The 16,931-nt window shown below is 48.5% G+C and overlaps 1 protein-coding gene across 1 annotated transcript; it reads right to left on the bottom strand.

The window, feature by feature from the left end:
* Window positions 1–1,258: 1,258 nt before the first annotated feature.
* POMC (proopiomelanocortin) lies at window positions 1,259–7,428 on the bottom strand. The gene is made up of 3 exons (XM_066235341.1): window positions 7,328–7,428; window positions 4,051–4,202; window positions 1,259–2,041 (listed from the first exon to the last, which is right to left on the bottom strand). Exons 2-3 carry the CDS (start codon window positions 4,180–4,182, stop codon window positions 1,418–1,420), a joined length of 756 nt encoding a protein of 251 aa, XP_066091438.1. The 5' UTR covers window positions 4,183–4,202; window positions 7,328–7,428; the 3' UTR covers window positions 1,259–1,417.
* Window positions 7,429–16,931: the final 9,503 nt, after the last annotated feature.

Raw genomic sequence — 16,931 nt, 5'->3', positions numbered from 1 at the left:
CAGTTAGGTTTCCCTGAGGAGAGCACAATACATATAGCAAGGAAGTTGTCTTGCGAGCCAGGCTGCATGCCCTCCCCGGAGAGGCTGACTGCAGAAACTCTGAACATGAGCAGGTGTGACTGGGAACTCACAGCTTTCCCAGTGGAAGTGGACTTGAGCCTGGGCTCATGTTGAAAAATGGGGTAACATTCAAAATGGCGGGGAAAGGTGGAGAATTCCAGGAGGAGGGTGAAGAAGGATGAGAGAAGAGAGATAGATCAGTAGATGGGAACTTGGGAAGTGGGGTTCAATAAGAAGTGTGAACTTCATTGACCAGCACATCATATTCTGTAGTTTGAAATTAATGGAAAATTGGGGTGGGGTGACTTTTAGCTTTTGAGTCAAGGAATGTGGGAAAAGCAAGATTTTATGTACATTACTATGAAGAATTTATCTGATGGGTTGGGAGGAGAGCAACTGGAGGTCAGTTGGTAAGGAGCTGTTATAATAGCAGAGGTCTGAGCCAGCAGCACTGAGGATGATGAAAAGGGCTTAGGCTAGGCAACATCAGGAGGAGAAATGGGCATAGGTGGGGAAAAGACAGAGCCCCCAAAGCGTGAGCCAATGAGACTGGAAGAAGTATCCATGTATATTGTGTTGTATTCATATAGACATGTCTCTGTGGGTGAGACCTTGTGTTTGAGAATGTTTGCATCTAGGAGTGCAGTCACATCTGAACTGATATCAACCATCAGCACTCACACTTAGCTTCTCAGTGGTAAAAAGATAACCAAACCCATTTAAAAAAAATCAATCCACACAATAGCCCTGACACAAGGAAGGGAAGAGGAATTAAAATTTTGCAAAGTCCAGAGACTTGCCTAAGGTCACACAGCAAGCTAGCTCCAGGGGGACATTACCACAGCTTCCCCCCTTACAGCCCACAGAGCCCTTTCAGTTGCAGTTGAGCTTCATCAGGAATTAGGTCAAATCCTGCCATTTGATGCCTCTTCTAGCTGAGCAGTCTTTTCCCACCCAACACAGGATGGCAAATGTAGCCACCCTGAGCCATTGCCTAAATTATTTGGCCGCTTGAAGACCCATTTATTGAGAGGATTGGGAAATACATTTCCATTCCATTCTCACTCTGTCTTATAAAATATATTGCCTCTTGGTCATAGGAAAACTATTATGTCTCTACTCCACTATGTGCTGCTATTTGATGGGTATGCGTTTTTATTTCATTCACCCAGTCAATATTCAAAGTCACAGACAGGTGTGCAACTTGAAAGGTTTATTTCCTAACTACAGACAGCTTGAACAGGCTGAATATCTGCCGCTCCCACCGCCTGAGCGAGGAGCCCACCCACACTGGGAAGTGGCGGGCGCTTTGGGGTCGACTTTCAAGGGAGAGAAGCCCCTGGCCTCGCTGAGATCCTCACTGGCCCTTCTTGTGGGCGTTCTTCATGATGGCGTTTTTGAACAGCGTCACCAGGGGCGTTTGGCTCGTCTCGGAGGTCATGAAGCCGCCATAGCGCTTGTCCTTGGGCGGGCTGCCCCAGCGGAAGTGCTCGATCTTATAGGGCCCCTCGTCCTTCTCGGCCGCCGGCTTGACCCCAGCCTCCGCCACCAGGCTGTCCTCCAGGTCGGCCCGGCCCTCGGGGCCGAGCGCCGGCTCCCTCTTGAACTCGAGGGGTAAGGCCTCGGCCGACTCGTCCTCGGCACCGTTGGGGTACACCTTCACCGGGCGCCGCTTCTTGCCCACCGGCTTGCCCCAGCGGAAGTGCTCCATGGAGTAGGAGCGCTTGCCCTCGCGCGAGCCCGGCTCGGGGCCATAGCCACGGGGCCCGAGGCCTCCACCCTCGCCCGCGGCCACCACCTCCGCCTCGCGCTTCGGGCCCGCACCGCCCCAGCTGCTGCCGTTCCGGCGGCCGAAGCGGTCCCAGCGGAAGTGGCCCATGACGTACTTCCGGGGGTTCTCGGTCAGCGGCTGCTCCTCGCCGTTGCCGGGGAACACGGGGGTCTCGGCAGAGAGGTCGGGCTTGCAGGCCCGGATGCAGGCCTGCAGGTGACAGCGCGCGGTGAGCCTGCGCCCTGCGGCTTCGCCACCACACGGCCGGGCCCGCCCCGCGCTGCGCCCGCGCCCTCCGCACGTGCCGGCCTCCTAGCTGCAGTGGCCTCCCTGCTGGGGACGTCCCACACTGTCCCCTTGGCACCCGCGGCCGCTAGAGGTGCAGAGTGGGCCTCGTCTCTTTCGTACCCTGTACACCTTAGTACCTCTGCCCAGTAACTACAACAAACACCCCATTCCCCTCGGTGGTTTACGTGTCCCAAAGCTTTTGTGAGCAGGGTCAACATCTTACCGGTACTGTATATGCCTTGTATATAGGACTTAACCAGTCAATGGCAGATGGGTGGCAGCTGTTGCCCTTAATATATATATTGAGTAAATAAATACGGTTCAATATGAGTCTGCGTGGGGCATTGGGCTGAAATTAAGGGGAGAATATCCCCCGTATTTTCAATAATGCCTCAACCTTACCCCAGTGATCTGCAAACCTACCTCATGTGCTACCCCAGACATCGCCTCCTGTCATGCCTCAAAACTTTCCCACACCCATCTGGCACTTTCTCTAGTTTTCTCAAGTCTTCTGAACTGATCCTGTGCTCTCCCCAGTCAGTGAGCTTCCCCGTCACCTCATTCTGATTGGAGGGAGGGGTAGAAAGCCAGGAGTACTTCCATTGCATGGGTCATGGAGCCTGTGTCTCTGCTTTCTCTAACTAGACAAGTTGACTGTTGTACTCATTTGCTTAAGAAAATAACCTGTATCCTGCAGCCTTGAGTTTTCAGTTACTTAGCAGCTCCACCCACTCTGCTGAGTTGGGAATTTCATGTTCCATGGATCTGGAATTATAACACTACAGAATATTAATGGGAAAATAAAGAAGATCTCATTCTCTTCTCCCCTAAACATATGAAACAGGAGGCTCAGATGGGTGAAAGTTCCTTGACAAAGTTCTATAGCTCACTGGTGACAGAACTGGGACCAGGACCTATGGATTCTGACCATGACTAGTGCTCCTCCTCTAGTGAGCTCTACGCAAGAGATGCTGAACAGTGGGTACCGCCGATCACGAGTCTCTTGGGTCTCTCTGAACTAGAAGCCTCAGAATTCCCTGGGCTCTTTGTTTCTATTTCTACAGGCAACCTGCTCTGTGTTCTCAAGAAAGTCTCTCTCTTACCTTAACTTAGCCTTTCCATTGGTGAAACACACATAATGTAATGAATGATATGCATTCCATCCTCACTAGGTAGGAGCTGGCAGCAGGATGGAACTCAGTCACTGACACCAGCAGTGTGTCTTTTAGTCCTTGGCTTCCTATAATTTCTCATTTATGCCTTCCAACACACACACACACACACACACACACACACACACACACACACACACTGGTAATTTGGAGAGAACTCCAGCCTGGCACAAAGGACCTTTACATGCTTCTGGAAAGGCTGTAGAAGGTCGGTCTTCCAGAAGCATGAGACATTTGGCACCAGTTGAAAGAAAATGGCACCTGGGTTTTCCTTCTCCCTCTGGAGATGATTTGCAGTACTACCTAGCTGGCTTTGTAGCTGGTAGCAAATAGAAAGGGAAGAAAAATGGAATGAAATGTCAAATGACAGGAGGTTATTTTTAAGTGAATAATTTGGGAGCTAAAAGATTGAGAATGTAGGCTCAATTGAGGAGCAATTATTGTTGTTATTAATATTAGTATTATTTTACTGGCATTATCTCTAAATAGCTTAAATGGAATGGGGTCTCCATAGAAGACAGTAAGTAAAGATAATTGAGCAAAAATTGTGGACCAGACCCATCTCCCCGAAGCTGCTTCCTCCCCATCTTGGTCCAGTGCTGACTTCACCCTGGGGTTCTGTTTCTGACCTGGGTTGAGTTACCCGTATCTCTGGGAATGAATTTTCCCTTGCACATAGCACTTTCTCTTGTGCTGTCCTAGCCCCAACCCCAGTTCTATCTAATGCCCAAATCAAGATGACGGCTGTGGCCCACATACCAGCAAGTTACTTTCCGTGGTGAGGTCCTGACATTGGCTGCTCTCCAGACACCAGCCACGCACTTCCATGGCAGCCTGAAGCAGCAAGGCAAGCAGCAGGGCCCTCGAACGGCTGCAGCACGATCTAGGCATCTTCCAGGCAGGCTGAGGCTCTGCAGAGGCAAACAAGTTTGGTGGGACCCCTGTGAGGAGCAGAACAATGTTGGCCACTCACCAGGAAGGACCGGGAGCCAACAGTAACAACATAATGACTTGTGGAGCTCAAGGCTTTTTGAGGACAAGAGCAGTTCAAGAAGGTTGGTGTGCAGGGTGATGGTGTGAGTTGTGCTTGAGAGGAGGGGTATAGGACCTGGGAAAGGCACATGCAATTTCTCCTTTATCTCCTATTAAAAATCAGACCCCAAAGAAGGTTAGGGCTAGAAGCTGTTTTAGGTCTTATTTGAGAGATGGGAAACTGAGGCCCAGAGAGAGAGTCAATAACTTGGATATTCATGACAAGTTAAGGCTAAGTTCTGTTTCTAGCACAGAGCTTTCCTATTTCACCACTTCATGATGCTATAATTCTAACTCTCCAGATTCAAGGAATAAGATAGGAAAGATAAGAACTTTCCTCAAGGTGGTCTCTCCCCCTCCTTCCCCACCAAGGTCCTACCATTCCTCAGAAACTCTATTTCCTGTGAATAGTAGGTTTGCATAAAGGCAAATAAAATCTCTGGCCAATTTAGCCAAAAGCTCAGTCAACCAATTTGCTGTCCTGTACACAAATCACTCAAGTGGCCACTATTTCCCAGACTCCTGTGACTTTGGAGAGATTTGTTTTTTATAGCAACCCCCATTCTTTGAAAACTGAGTCATCTTCTGAACACATTACATGTCAGACATCTTGATCTCCGATTTTCTCAGATATAGTCTGAAACAGCTGGACTCGAAGATGCTATAGGTGTAGAAAGGAAAGACATGATGGATACGTGGAGCAGAAGGGAATGGCCTCCCATTGCGAACACCTATCAAAGACACTGTCAAGTCCCTCTCTGCAGATACTGAGGGGCATGATGCTGCCTTTTGCTCTTGTGCCCAGCTCTCTAGCTCACACGCTGCCAAGTCCCTCCCTGCCCAGGTTGGCTCCCTGATGTGGCCCCAAGTTCTGTGATCAGCTCACCACTAACCCCATGATCATTTTGTATTTCAGAAGATCTTCTCAACCAGCTGTTAGGAAGAAACCTAATTAGATGAGAAAAGAAATTCACATTAAGGTAAGGATAACTAATTTGTTGCTGTTAACAGGCATTTGTATTTTAAGATGTGTGCTAAAAGGAACCTCTCATTTGTAGAGGTGTGGACCAAATATTTTTTATAGGGAAGGCTCTGGAAGTGAAGGTTCTCTCTGGCTTTCATTGTCTACTTCGGGAAGCCACTTCCTCTTCTCTGCCCCCCCCCCCCCCACTTATTTCCCCAAAAGCAAGCCAGCTCAGGGCTACCTTCTGAATGTTGTCAGAGCAGCCATTAGATGGCGCTGGCAGCCAATGAGCCGACCCACCAGCGTCCCAAGCACCTGGGAAAGCGTTGGTCAACTTAATGCCAAGATGTGACCAGAGACAGGCTGCTTCTGTTGTGGCTTTTTGACACTCCACTTCAAATATGAAGCCTGAACTTGGTGGACAGTGCAGTTCATACTACAGCTCTGAGACCACACAGCACACGTGGGTCAGGAGAATGCCCAGATTTACACCAGGAGCAGAAAAATAATTACCATGTATCACCGTGGCCAGTGTAAAGTAATGTTAACATATTCATACAGAAAGGAGTAAAATCATACAGCTCTGCCACTTCCCTCAACTGTATTTCAGTTCTCCTCAAAACTGGCAATCCAGTAGTGATTTGCATTTTCTAAAATCCTACCGCAGGATTTCAGGACCCCGGAGAGCATGTCCTTACCTTCTGGCTGGGTGGGTGCTGTACACATGGTCACTTCCCACCCTCTCAGAGCTCTGCTCTACTGCTAAAACTTTAGTGTTTCCCAAAAACAATTGTGTTTTTTTTTTTTTGCTTGTGTGTAGTCTTTTGTTTTCTACTATGGATAAATAGTGCCTTGTGTCATTTTTTTAAAAGCAACATAGTAATGGGGAGATGTCAAATATTGTGCTTTTTGTATGTAGAGAGAGTATTTTAAAAGCCCTGGGGAGAAAAATAGAAATCTGTAATTTGTTAGTCTTGACATTGGCTTGTTACTAGAACTACATTTGTTAGAACTTCATATGTGTAGGCAAATTCTCTGAGAGAAACAAAAACATTTGGTGTTTGCTCTTAAAATTGCACTGTCCCCGTGAATTTCTGTATAAATTAGAGTGGCCGAGGTGCGCAATTTTGTCCTTGCACCAAGACACACATGCGTCAAGTCCTAAAACAGAAATGTCAGAGGATCATTAAGTCATTAAGCCATATCTTAACAATTGATAAAACAAATACACACCTTTACTTTCCTTGCTCCTTCCAGCCATTCTGTAAGAACCGCCACCTCCCCGTTGAGACACCTAGAATTTGAGGGGTCCAGATGCCCTGCAGACCCTCCCTTCTCCAGGGGCACCCGCCTTTGCCTGAGCCGCCGTCAACTCGGACGGCTGCTTCCGCCCGGCAATCCAGGGTCTGCGCGGCCGGAGGTCCCCTCTGCGGTCTCACTGAGGGCACCGGCAGGGTGGTTCAGGACCTCGGACAGTTCCAACCCGGGCCGCCTCTTTTCAACTCAGTTGGGTTTTGTAGGGGAGACCGAGTCGTTATCACAGCTCAGCCCCATAGGGTGCGCTAAGGTGGGCGGTAGAACGAGGATTCAGGGGTCTGAATCCAAAAAAGTCTGAAATGCAGCAAGTATGTTGTGAAGTTTAGCCTTTTCTCTCCTGCTCCCGTTTCCAACGTTAATTTGCGCTAGAATATGTGGTATCTTTTAAGTAACATCTACCCAGAAAATTAGGAGAAAGAGCTGCCCTAAGAGCGGGCTGTCCCGAGCTCTGCCAGGAGGCGGCAGGGGTCTCGGGAGCTCCAGCAGCCCCGGTCCCCGGGGTCTCCGGGGGAGACGCGCCTGCCAGCTCCTGGAAGGCACCGCTCAGGGTCGCCGCCCATCGCTCAGTCCGGAGGCTGCCGGAGCCGCCCCGCAGCCGGCGGCTTCCCACGCTGGCGGTACATCAAGTTTTCAAAGAACCCAGGGCCGCGGGCTAGAGCATCCCGAGTTCCCAGGGCCGGGAGTGCCCGGGTGGGAGCGACGCCCCGCGCGCTGCGCCCTTACCGGTCGCGGAGAGGCTGCTCCCGGGCGGCTCCCGCTGTGCCTGAGTGAGGACGCTCGCTGGCCTCTCCCGGTGGGTCACGTTTCTCCCGTTCTTTCTCCTCCTCCCCGCCTGATCCCGGGCGCTCTCCTCGGTCCTTTTATACGTACGAGTTCGCCGGAGTGGGCGCTAGATGGAACTTCCCGGCAGGGCAGCATAACACGCAACTCCCCGTCCAAGGAAAGGGGGGCCGTGGGGAGGGAGGGGCGTTTCCAGGTAGGGGCTGAGCGCAGGGGCTGACGTGCGGGAAAGGGGGCCTCCTCTCTGCCCCCGGAGGCCCGGAATTAACACCAGCCCGCAGAAGGACGCACCTGGCGGAGGTCAGGAAGGAATTTAATTAAGGACGGAGTTGGGTCTCCGGTTGGGATGAGCAGGCATCTTAGCACCCCGGTGTGGGGCGGGCCTGGTTGCGCCTGCTGAGGTGGATGAGGAGCTGGCGAGGTTACTTGTGTGCGTACGTGGGCTGGCATCTGCCCCGTTGGCATTTGCAGGTAAATATCAGGCAAAGAGAGGACGTCAGTAATACCTCAGATTTCCCCAGCACTTGGGAACTGATTTGAAGATATCACCGGGAATCCCAATCCTTCTGTTCTAGGTGGGGGGGGGGGGGGGTACGAGAAGGTCCAGAGGCACTTATCTGAGGGACAGGACAGGTTGCCTTCTTCCAGAGTGAAACTGAGTTGCACTGTCGTCCCACACCACCTGGGGCCTGCTCCCCAAGAGCCTAGCCCAGAGCAGCCTCCGCCTGCGCCCCACACCCCAGGGAGAAGGAGCTGTTAATCTTAGCCTATGAATGCGTGGGGAATGCTCTTTGAAGAGCCCCGAAGTACTTTCCGTGTGCCCCCAGAGACCTCCCCATAGCCATGAGCTGACAGAGTGCTCTGGGAACTCTCAGTCTCCTCCAAGCCTGGCCTTGGCATTCTGGCTTGGCTCTAGTCCCAAATGTCAGGTCAGGAGGAAGAAGACAGTACCTAAACCTGCAGTGAAAGAGACTCTGCCTTAACTTGGAGTGAAGAAGCAAAAGCAAATTGTGAAGAGTTGTAGAGGTAGGAGGGGTGTTGAAAGTAAACTGAACTTGAAATCAGTGGAGCTTGTTTAACTTTTTTTACTCACAGTCAGATGCTCTGTTTTGCATCCTGCAACTTAAGAAGAAGCAGGCCGGACCTGTGGTGGCGCAGTGGATAAAGCGTCGACCTAGAATGCTGAGGTTGCCAGTTTGAAACCTCAGACTTGCCTGGTCAAGGCACATAGAGGAGTTGATGCTTCCTGCTCTCCCCCCTCCTCTCTGTCTCTCCCTTCTCTAAAATGAATAAATAAAATCTTTAAAAAATAAAAAGGAAAAGCAACTTTCCTGGCCTCCAACTTACCTCGGGGCCAGGGAACCTTGCCGGGCGGGATGTGCGCTCTGTACTTAATAAAGCCTTTTGCTATTCCACACTTCGTGGCTCCGAGCCCTCTCCCTTCCTTCTCAGCGGGAAAAATACCTTACATTTTGGTGCCAAAACCTGGGAGAGGAGTAGAAGTCCTCAAGGACCGCTCCTCTTCCCCATCCCCTCCGAGAAAAAGTCAGGATCTCCGACCTTCCACCCACTTCAGTGCATGGTGCGGTAAGTCCCCTGCCTCCAGCCTTCCTCTCAGTTCTTTCCTCCGAGGCTCCCTGTCCGAAATCGTAGCTACGTCAGGGAAGTCTTTTCCATCATCCGAGTGTGTGTGCTTGTCCCCAAGCACATCCACTTTACCTTTTCCATCCGTGGCCAGACCTTTGAGTTTTTAGGACACTAATACTCAATACTGACCACTCCGAGGACTGAGGGCGGCTGTTGGGGCACAGGAATCTCCCTCCCTAAGGAAGAAGAAACTGTTCTTCTTCTCCGCTGTGGCCAGGCCACAGAACCCACTCAATTAGCCTCCTGAAGGGACTTTCAGTGTTAACACCCTCACCAATTTAACTATCGCCAAAATAGCTGGGAACTGATTGGAGATCTCTTACATACATGGCTTCTAATTATTTGCACACCTGTCCTTAATCTCTGTGCCGCCTGTTCCATCATGCAGGCCTTTTTCTGGCCAGAGAAACCTCCCCTAAAACCTCCACTTCCTAGTCTTTCCTTCTCCGCAGACTCCCAACTCTCTCTCCCTCCTGTCTGACCCCCAGGGGCACCCCTCTCTTGGGACTTTTCTCCAGTCCCTCTGTGGACCTCTTTTGTGCTCAGGTCTCTTCTCTCTGAGAGCCCCCTCCCCTTCCTTCACAAAAACCTGTTTCTTATTCACCACTACCATCTCTCTTTCTCTAGAAAAAAAGAAAAAATAAGAAAAAAAAATAAAAAGGAAAAGAAAATGGCTTGATTCATGAACCATGTGATCTCTGCTTTATGTCTTTTTAAGGAATATAAAGAGTTACTTTACAGATGAGTTCCCAGGAGCACAGGACTGCAGTACTTTGGGGATGAGATCTATAACATCTAGACCATTGCTGACGTCAGCCAAATATCCTGAACCCTCTTGCGTGCAGGATCCCCCAACCTCCAAATCCCCTGACCTCCTACATCCTGTTAATCAATTGACTGCATACTCAGTAACAAACTAGTAACTTTCCCAAAGATGTATGTACTAACCAGTCAGCTGAGACCAGGAAGACAGTTTTTCAGATCCAAGTCCACTGTCTTCTCGAGTTGCTGCAATTTGAATTAAAGACACTTTTGGTCCCTATCTCTCATGTATTGTCTAAAAGGGCAATGGGCAACATGAATCCCAGCTTATTCCAGGAACACTATATTTTACTCCAACACTACCTTAAAAATGCCTGGTTGGTGACATTGGCCTTATATTCTGCAATCCTTTCCTTTTGGACCATAGAAAATAGCCAAATCCTTCACACTAAAGAAGGCACTTTATCAACTGGCCTTGGCCTCTTTCCAAGGTCACTACCAGCTTGCATCTTGGCACTTCAGCCTCCTACAGCACTCACAGTCCCATGAACACTAGTTTCTCAAGCCTCTATCCCTTTGCCCATGGTATTCCCCCAACTAAAACATCCCTCCTCTCTCTAGCCACCCAGGAAAATTGGGCTCTTGCATTAAGATTCAGCTCATCCATCATCACTTGTTCTGTGAAGTCCTCCCTGGCCATTTGTCCTACTTGTGGCATAAAACGTGGCTTTCTCTATTCTCCAGAGAACCCCACTTCTGTCTCATCTATACATACAGGCTTAATTGCTGGAACAAACTTTGTCTTCTGTCTTCTCTCTTCCTCCACTCCTGCCTTTCCCATGGCCAGGCTTATGAGTTCTCTAAATCAGATTGTGGTTTTATATTGTTTTTATTTGTATTGTAACTTCAAGAGGCAGCTGGTGGTAGCAGAAAAGCCAGACCAGGGTAAGTTCAGATTGATCCAGGTTCTGTCCTTCTTTGTCAGCCAAGTTCTTAATTACACACAATGTGCATGCAGCATAATGGAAGAGCCATCAGACCCCAATTAGAATCACTGGGCAGGTTGGGGAACCAAGATCCTAAAATGGGCAATGACAAGGTGACTGGAATCATGGCCAAAACTAGTCTGCTGATTGGCTCCAAGAAGAAAAAAAAACAGATCACTACTGTAAACAAGAGGCCACAAATGGCACTGTCAATACCATGGCATTGGACATCGATGTCCCTTCTATCCCCAGAATGAAAAGAAATGGGAGGTTGCCATTCTCACTTCAGCTGATGCCACCAGAAAGCATTGACCCTTGCTCTGGCTTTCTGGTATCACTAGCTCCTCTTTGAAAGCCTGGTGTTCTGAGATGATAATATAATTTCCCCCCTTTATTCTGGTAATTTGGTGAATTACACTATTGACTTTTAGCATTACACCCACCATGTATTTCTGGATTGAGCATAGATTGATTATGATGTGTTATCTTTCTATAGCACTGCATTCAACTTGCTAATTGTTTCTTTTTGTTTGTTTGTTTTTTGTTTTTTCTATTTGTCTGAAGTGAGAAGTGAGGAAGCAGAGAGACAGACTCTGCATGCACCCAACCAGGATCCACTTGGCATGCCCACCAGGGGGCGATGGTCTGCCCGTCTTGGGCATGGCTCCATTGCAACCTGAGTCATTCTAGTGCCTGAGGCGGAGGCCATGGAGCCATCCTCAGCGCCCGGGCCAGCTTTGCTCCAATGGAGCCTTGGCTGCAGGAGGGGAAGAGAGAGATAGAGAGAAAGGAGAGGGGGGAAGGGTAGAGAAGAAGATAGACGCTTCTCCTGTGTACCGTGGCCAGGAATCGATCCCGGGACTTCCACACGCCGGGCTGATGCTCTACAGCTGAGCCAACCAGCCAGGGCTGCGAATTGTTTTATTTCAGATTTCTGCTTCTATGTTTATGAGATTGGCCTGTAATTTTCCTTTCCTGTAGAATTATTGTCAGGTTTTGGTATAAAAATGATGCTGGCCTCATAAAACAAGTGAGAAATCCCTTTACTCCACCCTCAATTTTTATAGTTCAGTAGAATTTGTGTACAGTAGTGTTTATTGCTTCCTCAAATGTTTGGGATGATTGGTTAGTGATGCCATCTAGGTCTCTAAGATTGTTAATTGAGTGGCTTTAAGTTACAGATTTAATTACTTAAGTAGCACTATTCCAATTGTCTATTCTTTCTTTTTTAAGATTTTATTTATTGATTTGAGAGAGAGGAGAGATAAAGGCAGGAAGAGGAGTGGGAAGCATCAACTCATAGTAGTTACTTTTCATATGTGCCTTGACTAGGCAAGCCTGGGGTTTTGAACCGGCAACCTCAGCATTCCAGGTCAACACTGCATCACCACAGGTCAGGTGTCTATTTCTTTTTGTGTCAGTTTTAGTAAGATGTATATTTCTAGGAATTTGTCCATTTTGTCTAAATTTTATAATTGGCTTAAAATTTTTATTTTATCTTCTTATTACCTTTTTAGCATCTGTGGAATCTGTAGTGATGGTCCCCTTTCATCTCTGAAATTGTTAATCTATGTCTTTTTTTCTTGATTAGTTTTCTTAGGGGGTTATTAGTTTTACTAGTGTTTTTTAAAAATCAATTTGGTTTTGTTGATTTTCTGTCTTGCATGTACAGATTTTTTATTTCTAGAATTTCTGCTGTTATTATTTCTTGCCTTCTAATTTCCAATTAGCTATTCTTTTTCTGTCCTCTTGAGTTGGACATTTAAAAAATGCTTTTATTTAGGTAATTGATAATCAAACTTTATTCTTTCTTGACATATGTTTATGGCTATAAATTTATAATTATGGCTTTAGTTGCATCCTCAATTTTTTTTTTATAGAGACAGAGAGAGAGTCAGAGAGAGGGATAGATAGGGACAGACAGACAGGAATGGAGAGAGATGAGAAGCATCAATCATTAGTTTTTTTTTCATTGCAATACCTTAGTTGTTCATTGATTGCTTTCTCATATGTACCTTGACCGGGGGACTACAGCAGACCGAGTGACCCTGGTGAGCTTTTTGCTCAAACCAGATGAGCCTGCGCTCAAGCTGGCAACCTCGGGGTCTTGAACCAGGGTCTTCCGCATCCCAGTCCGATACTCTATCCAATGTGCCACCACCTGGTCAGGTGCATCCTCAAATTTTGATATGTCATATTTTATTACCATTTTGGTTAACATATCTTCTTATTTTCATTGAAATATCTCGACTACCCTATGGGTTATTGAGACATATTTTGTTTAACTTTGAAACATTGAGGATTTTTTTGGTTATGTTTTGATACTAGTTTTTAGCCTAGCCTATGTCTCCTGTGGTCTAGAGCAGTGGTCCCCAACCTTTTTTGGGCCACGGACCAGTTTAATGTCAGAAAATATTTTCACAGACCGGCCTTTAGGGTGGGACAGATAAATGCAGAAAATAAAATTATGCGACCGGAGTAAAAACTGTGGTATTTTTAAATATAATTGTCGAACTTACGAGACAAGCATCAAGAGTGAGTCTTAGACAGATATAACAGAGGGAATCTGGTCATTTTTAAAAAATAAAACATCATTCAGACTTAAATATAAATAAAACGGAAATAATATAAGTTATTTATTCTTTCTCTGCGGACCATTACCAAATGGCCCACGAACCGGTACCAGTCCACAGCCCAGGGGTTGGGGACCACTGGTCTAGAGAACATGCTCTATTTGATGTCAGTCCCTTGAAACTGGGGACAGGGGACTGAATAATGGATGAACATGTGGTCCATTTTGATTAGTGTTGCATGTGCACTTCAAAAGAATATGTACCCTGTGGTTGCTCAGATATTTTATATACTTTCTATACCTATACATTTTCTGATTATTTGTCATCTATTTTATTAGTTACTATTGATACATGTTTTTTAAATCTCCTCATTTTTGTGGATATATCTATTTCTCCCTTTGGTCCCAGTATAAAAACAACTCTTTCTAGAAATCTAGTGGTGAATGTAGGGCAGCAATGGAGGTCATATATAGGGTCAAGGATACAGATAGCAGTAGGCACCAGAGCACGGCTACCTGCTGGTGGGAATCATTCGGGTGAGAGGGGGAATTGATGTTGCAGATAAGGAGGGGGAAGTCCAATCATCCAGGCCTTAAGTAGAAGCAAGATGGGATCCAGAGGAAGAACATGGCCTTCCTCTTCTGTAATGGGGGTGAAGGAGGAGGAGGAGGTACAGACACAGACTTAAGAATAAGCCGTGGGAGTATGATGGACTTATGTCTGTCCAAAGCCTTTTCCTTTAAACCCAGAATTTCCTGGGAATTATCCTGAGGAATTTATTTAGCAGTTGTGCTAACTGCTGTTCAAGACTATTTATACAACATTGTTTATAGCAGCAATAAAGTGAAGTTAAACTAAACATCTATAATAAGGCAGAATTATAAAAAATTATGGTAAAGCCATACAATGAAATACATTGCAGCCATTGAAAATAATGATGTAGATATTAATTTCTAGATGTAAAAAAATGATCACTATATGTTGTTAAGTGGAGGAAGTGTGATAAGATATAAACACAAATATAGATAGTGATGGAGATAGAAATAACGATGAAAAGGTTATCTGCTGCTGTGTCACAAACCACCTCCAAAACTCAATGGTTTGAAACAACATTTATTTTGATCATGAATCTGCAGTCTGGTCAGGGCTTGGCAGAGCCAACATTAGCTTGGCCAGCTCACAGGCTGGGGTGTATAATTATCTCAAGCCAGTCATGTATATGGTTGGTTCCTGGACTGGGAAGACTCAAACAGCTGGCGACAAGATGAGCTGGGCCTCCTCAGACCCCTGTCTCTGTGTAGCCTTGTCCTGTGCTGTCTTCAGCATGGCAGCTTTAGAGGGGCTGGACTTATACATAGGCTCAGGCTTCCCACGCTTGCACCTACAGGTGATTTTCCCTGCCAGGAAAGTGGCAAGTGGTCAGCAAGGGCTTCCCGAAGGAGAGGATGCTGAGCATGGACACCATAGGTCACCAGGATGAGGAGAGAAAGACATTCAGAGCAGAAGGAACAGCATATGGGAAGAACTCACAACAAAAGAAAGCCCATATGTTCACGGGTGCACCTGGCCAGGGAGAGAGAGAAGACTAGAAGCAGTCAGAGATAAGAGGCAGAGGGGGAGTGGGGACCATTTAGGGATTGAGTCAGAGGAGAAATAGGACCAGGGTTCTATGGCAGTGCGGTACGTGGTCAGAGGGGAGGGAGCCTCAAGACAGCAAGGGATGACTAGAAGCCCAACTGTGCTCCAGGGCCCGGAGCCAGTCCAGCCAGAGTGGGGGCAGTGAGGGGGAAACAGGCAGAGGCAGGTTCGTGAGGCAGAGGCAGGTTCATGAACTACTACAGGGGCGGCATCACTGTGGGGGAAGGAGCCACAGACACTCCCCTGTCTGATGTTGATTCGGCTGTGCGGGGAGCACAGTGCAGTGTCACGGTTAAGAGCACAGCTATGGAGCCAGATGGCCCGGTCCTAACCCCACTCAACCTAGCAGTGCGACTCTAAGCAAACTCCCAACTTCTCTGTACTTAGATGTCCCTTCTGTAATATGAGGGGAATGATTGTATCAACCCATGAGGCTGTCACATGGATGAAATTATGTAATACCTGTGAAACTCTTAGAGCAGGGCTGGCCTCTCGTTAGACCCATAGAGTGCTAGCCCTTATCCTTATCATGGAAGCACTGGCCCCAGGAGCACTGAGCCTAGAGTGGAAGGGAAAGAAGGAGGAAGGGAGGGAGGGAGGAGAGAGGGAGGAGCAAACGGAAGGAGGAAGGGAATGAGGGAAAGAGGGAAGGAGACAGGAGGCCTGGATTGTGAGGGTGCCTGCGGCTGGGGCGAGCCACCGACACCTGTGCGGGCACAGAGCCAAGGCTGCTCTCGTCACTGCTGCTTTTCACCTTTGAGGGTTTAATTGGAAAAGGGGTGTCACCAAGGTGTGAGTGCGTTTCAATGACAGGTGTGGGGGCAGCCTCCTGCGTGGGGAGAAGGAAGGGCGGGCAGGGCGGCAGCAAGGAGGGGCCGGCCGAGAGCCCAACATGGGGCGGAGGGCCCCAGGAAGGTGCCTTGCCCTCAGCCTCCGGGCACCAGGCAGTGGGGGGCATTTCGCTGGGAGAAGAGAAGACTAAGGGACAAGGCCGCCCTGTGCCTGCATTTGGCTGACTGTGCTGGAACCGGCACCATCGCAAGCCTTGTAGGTCAGAGGAAGGGGTGGGCAGGAAGGGTTCCCAGCTCCACGCTGGCCCGCCCTTCTTCAAACTCACTCTCCAAGTCTCCAGGACAAGCAGAGTGCTGCCAGCCCTGACATGTCAGAGCAGCTCTCCCTTCTCAGGGATCCGAGGGCCCACCTGCGGCCTCTGGTGGAGGGAGCATTTCATCTGGGTTAGAGCAGCCTCAGACCTGCTCACTACTGCCCCTTGTCCACAACAGCAGAGTTCCCATAGTTAATGTGTGAAGCTCCTGGCAAGGTACCTGACAGAGCTGGTGCTCAGGAGATATTTACAGCGAGGGTGGGAGTGAATGAGAAAGGGCACCCTCCTTAATCCTCAGTTTGTAGAAGCTCAAGATTCTCTATAACTCTCTCCAGACTTCCTCTGTAGGATAGATATATGAACCCAAAATACAGAGGAGGCCCCTGCTTACACTGTGTCTGAGTTAGAAAGGGCCCAGCACCTGCCCCTGTTGTGTGGGTGTAGTGGGATGGACGAGAGAAGTTGGAGGTCAGCCCTCCCTAGTTGCAGCAGCCTAGGAACCAGGGGCAGCTTTGGGGTGGCTCTGGCTCCCCACGATCCCAACCTTAGTCACTGCAAGCTTTTCCCCTTCCAGTCTTCTCCCTTTCAGAGGTGAGGAGAGAGAACACTGTCATTCTGTAGTGGGCGCGGGGCTGCTACCTGCCCAGTGTACTATGGATGCCAATGAGGGACTTCCTAGCGGGAGCAAAGAAGATGTGGAACCTCCAGAGGACAGAACAGGGACTCAGCCCAGGCACCCCAGCCCCAAGGAGGGTCCGTGGGAAGCATAAGGTGGGCAGATGGAGGGACCAGGGCTTTGGCAGGTCTTTCTGCCCGAGGAGAGGAGGAGGGAGTAG

This window comes from Saccopteryx bilineata, chromosome 6 (assembly GCF_036850765.1).
Source record: "Saccopteryx bilineata isolate mSacBil1 chromosome 6, mSacBil1_pri_phased_curated, whole genome shotgun sequence".
NCBI lineage: Eukaryota > Metazoa > Chordata > Mammalia > Chiroptera > Emballonuridae > Saccopteryx > Saccopteryx bilineata.
Note: the sequence above shows the minus strand (reverse complement) of the source record. Positions and strands in the feature narration are given on the sequence as shown.

What these genes read in the sequence shown, in the direction of transcription:
- POMC (XM_066235341.1), bottom strand. Translation starts at nt 4,182, where the DNA reads ATGCCTAGATCGTGCTGCAGCCGTTCGAGGGCCCTGCTGCTTGCCTTG. An exon ending in CCACGGAAAGTAACTTGCTG is followed by an intron (nt 2,042 to 4,050) that starts GTATGTGGGCCA and finishes TGTCACCTGCAG; the next exon opens with GCCTGCATCCGGGCCTGCAA.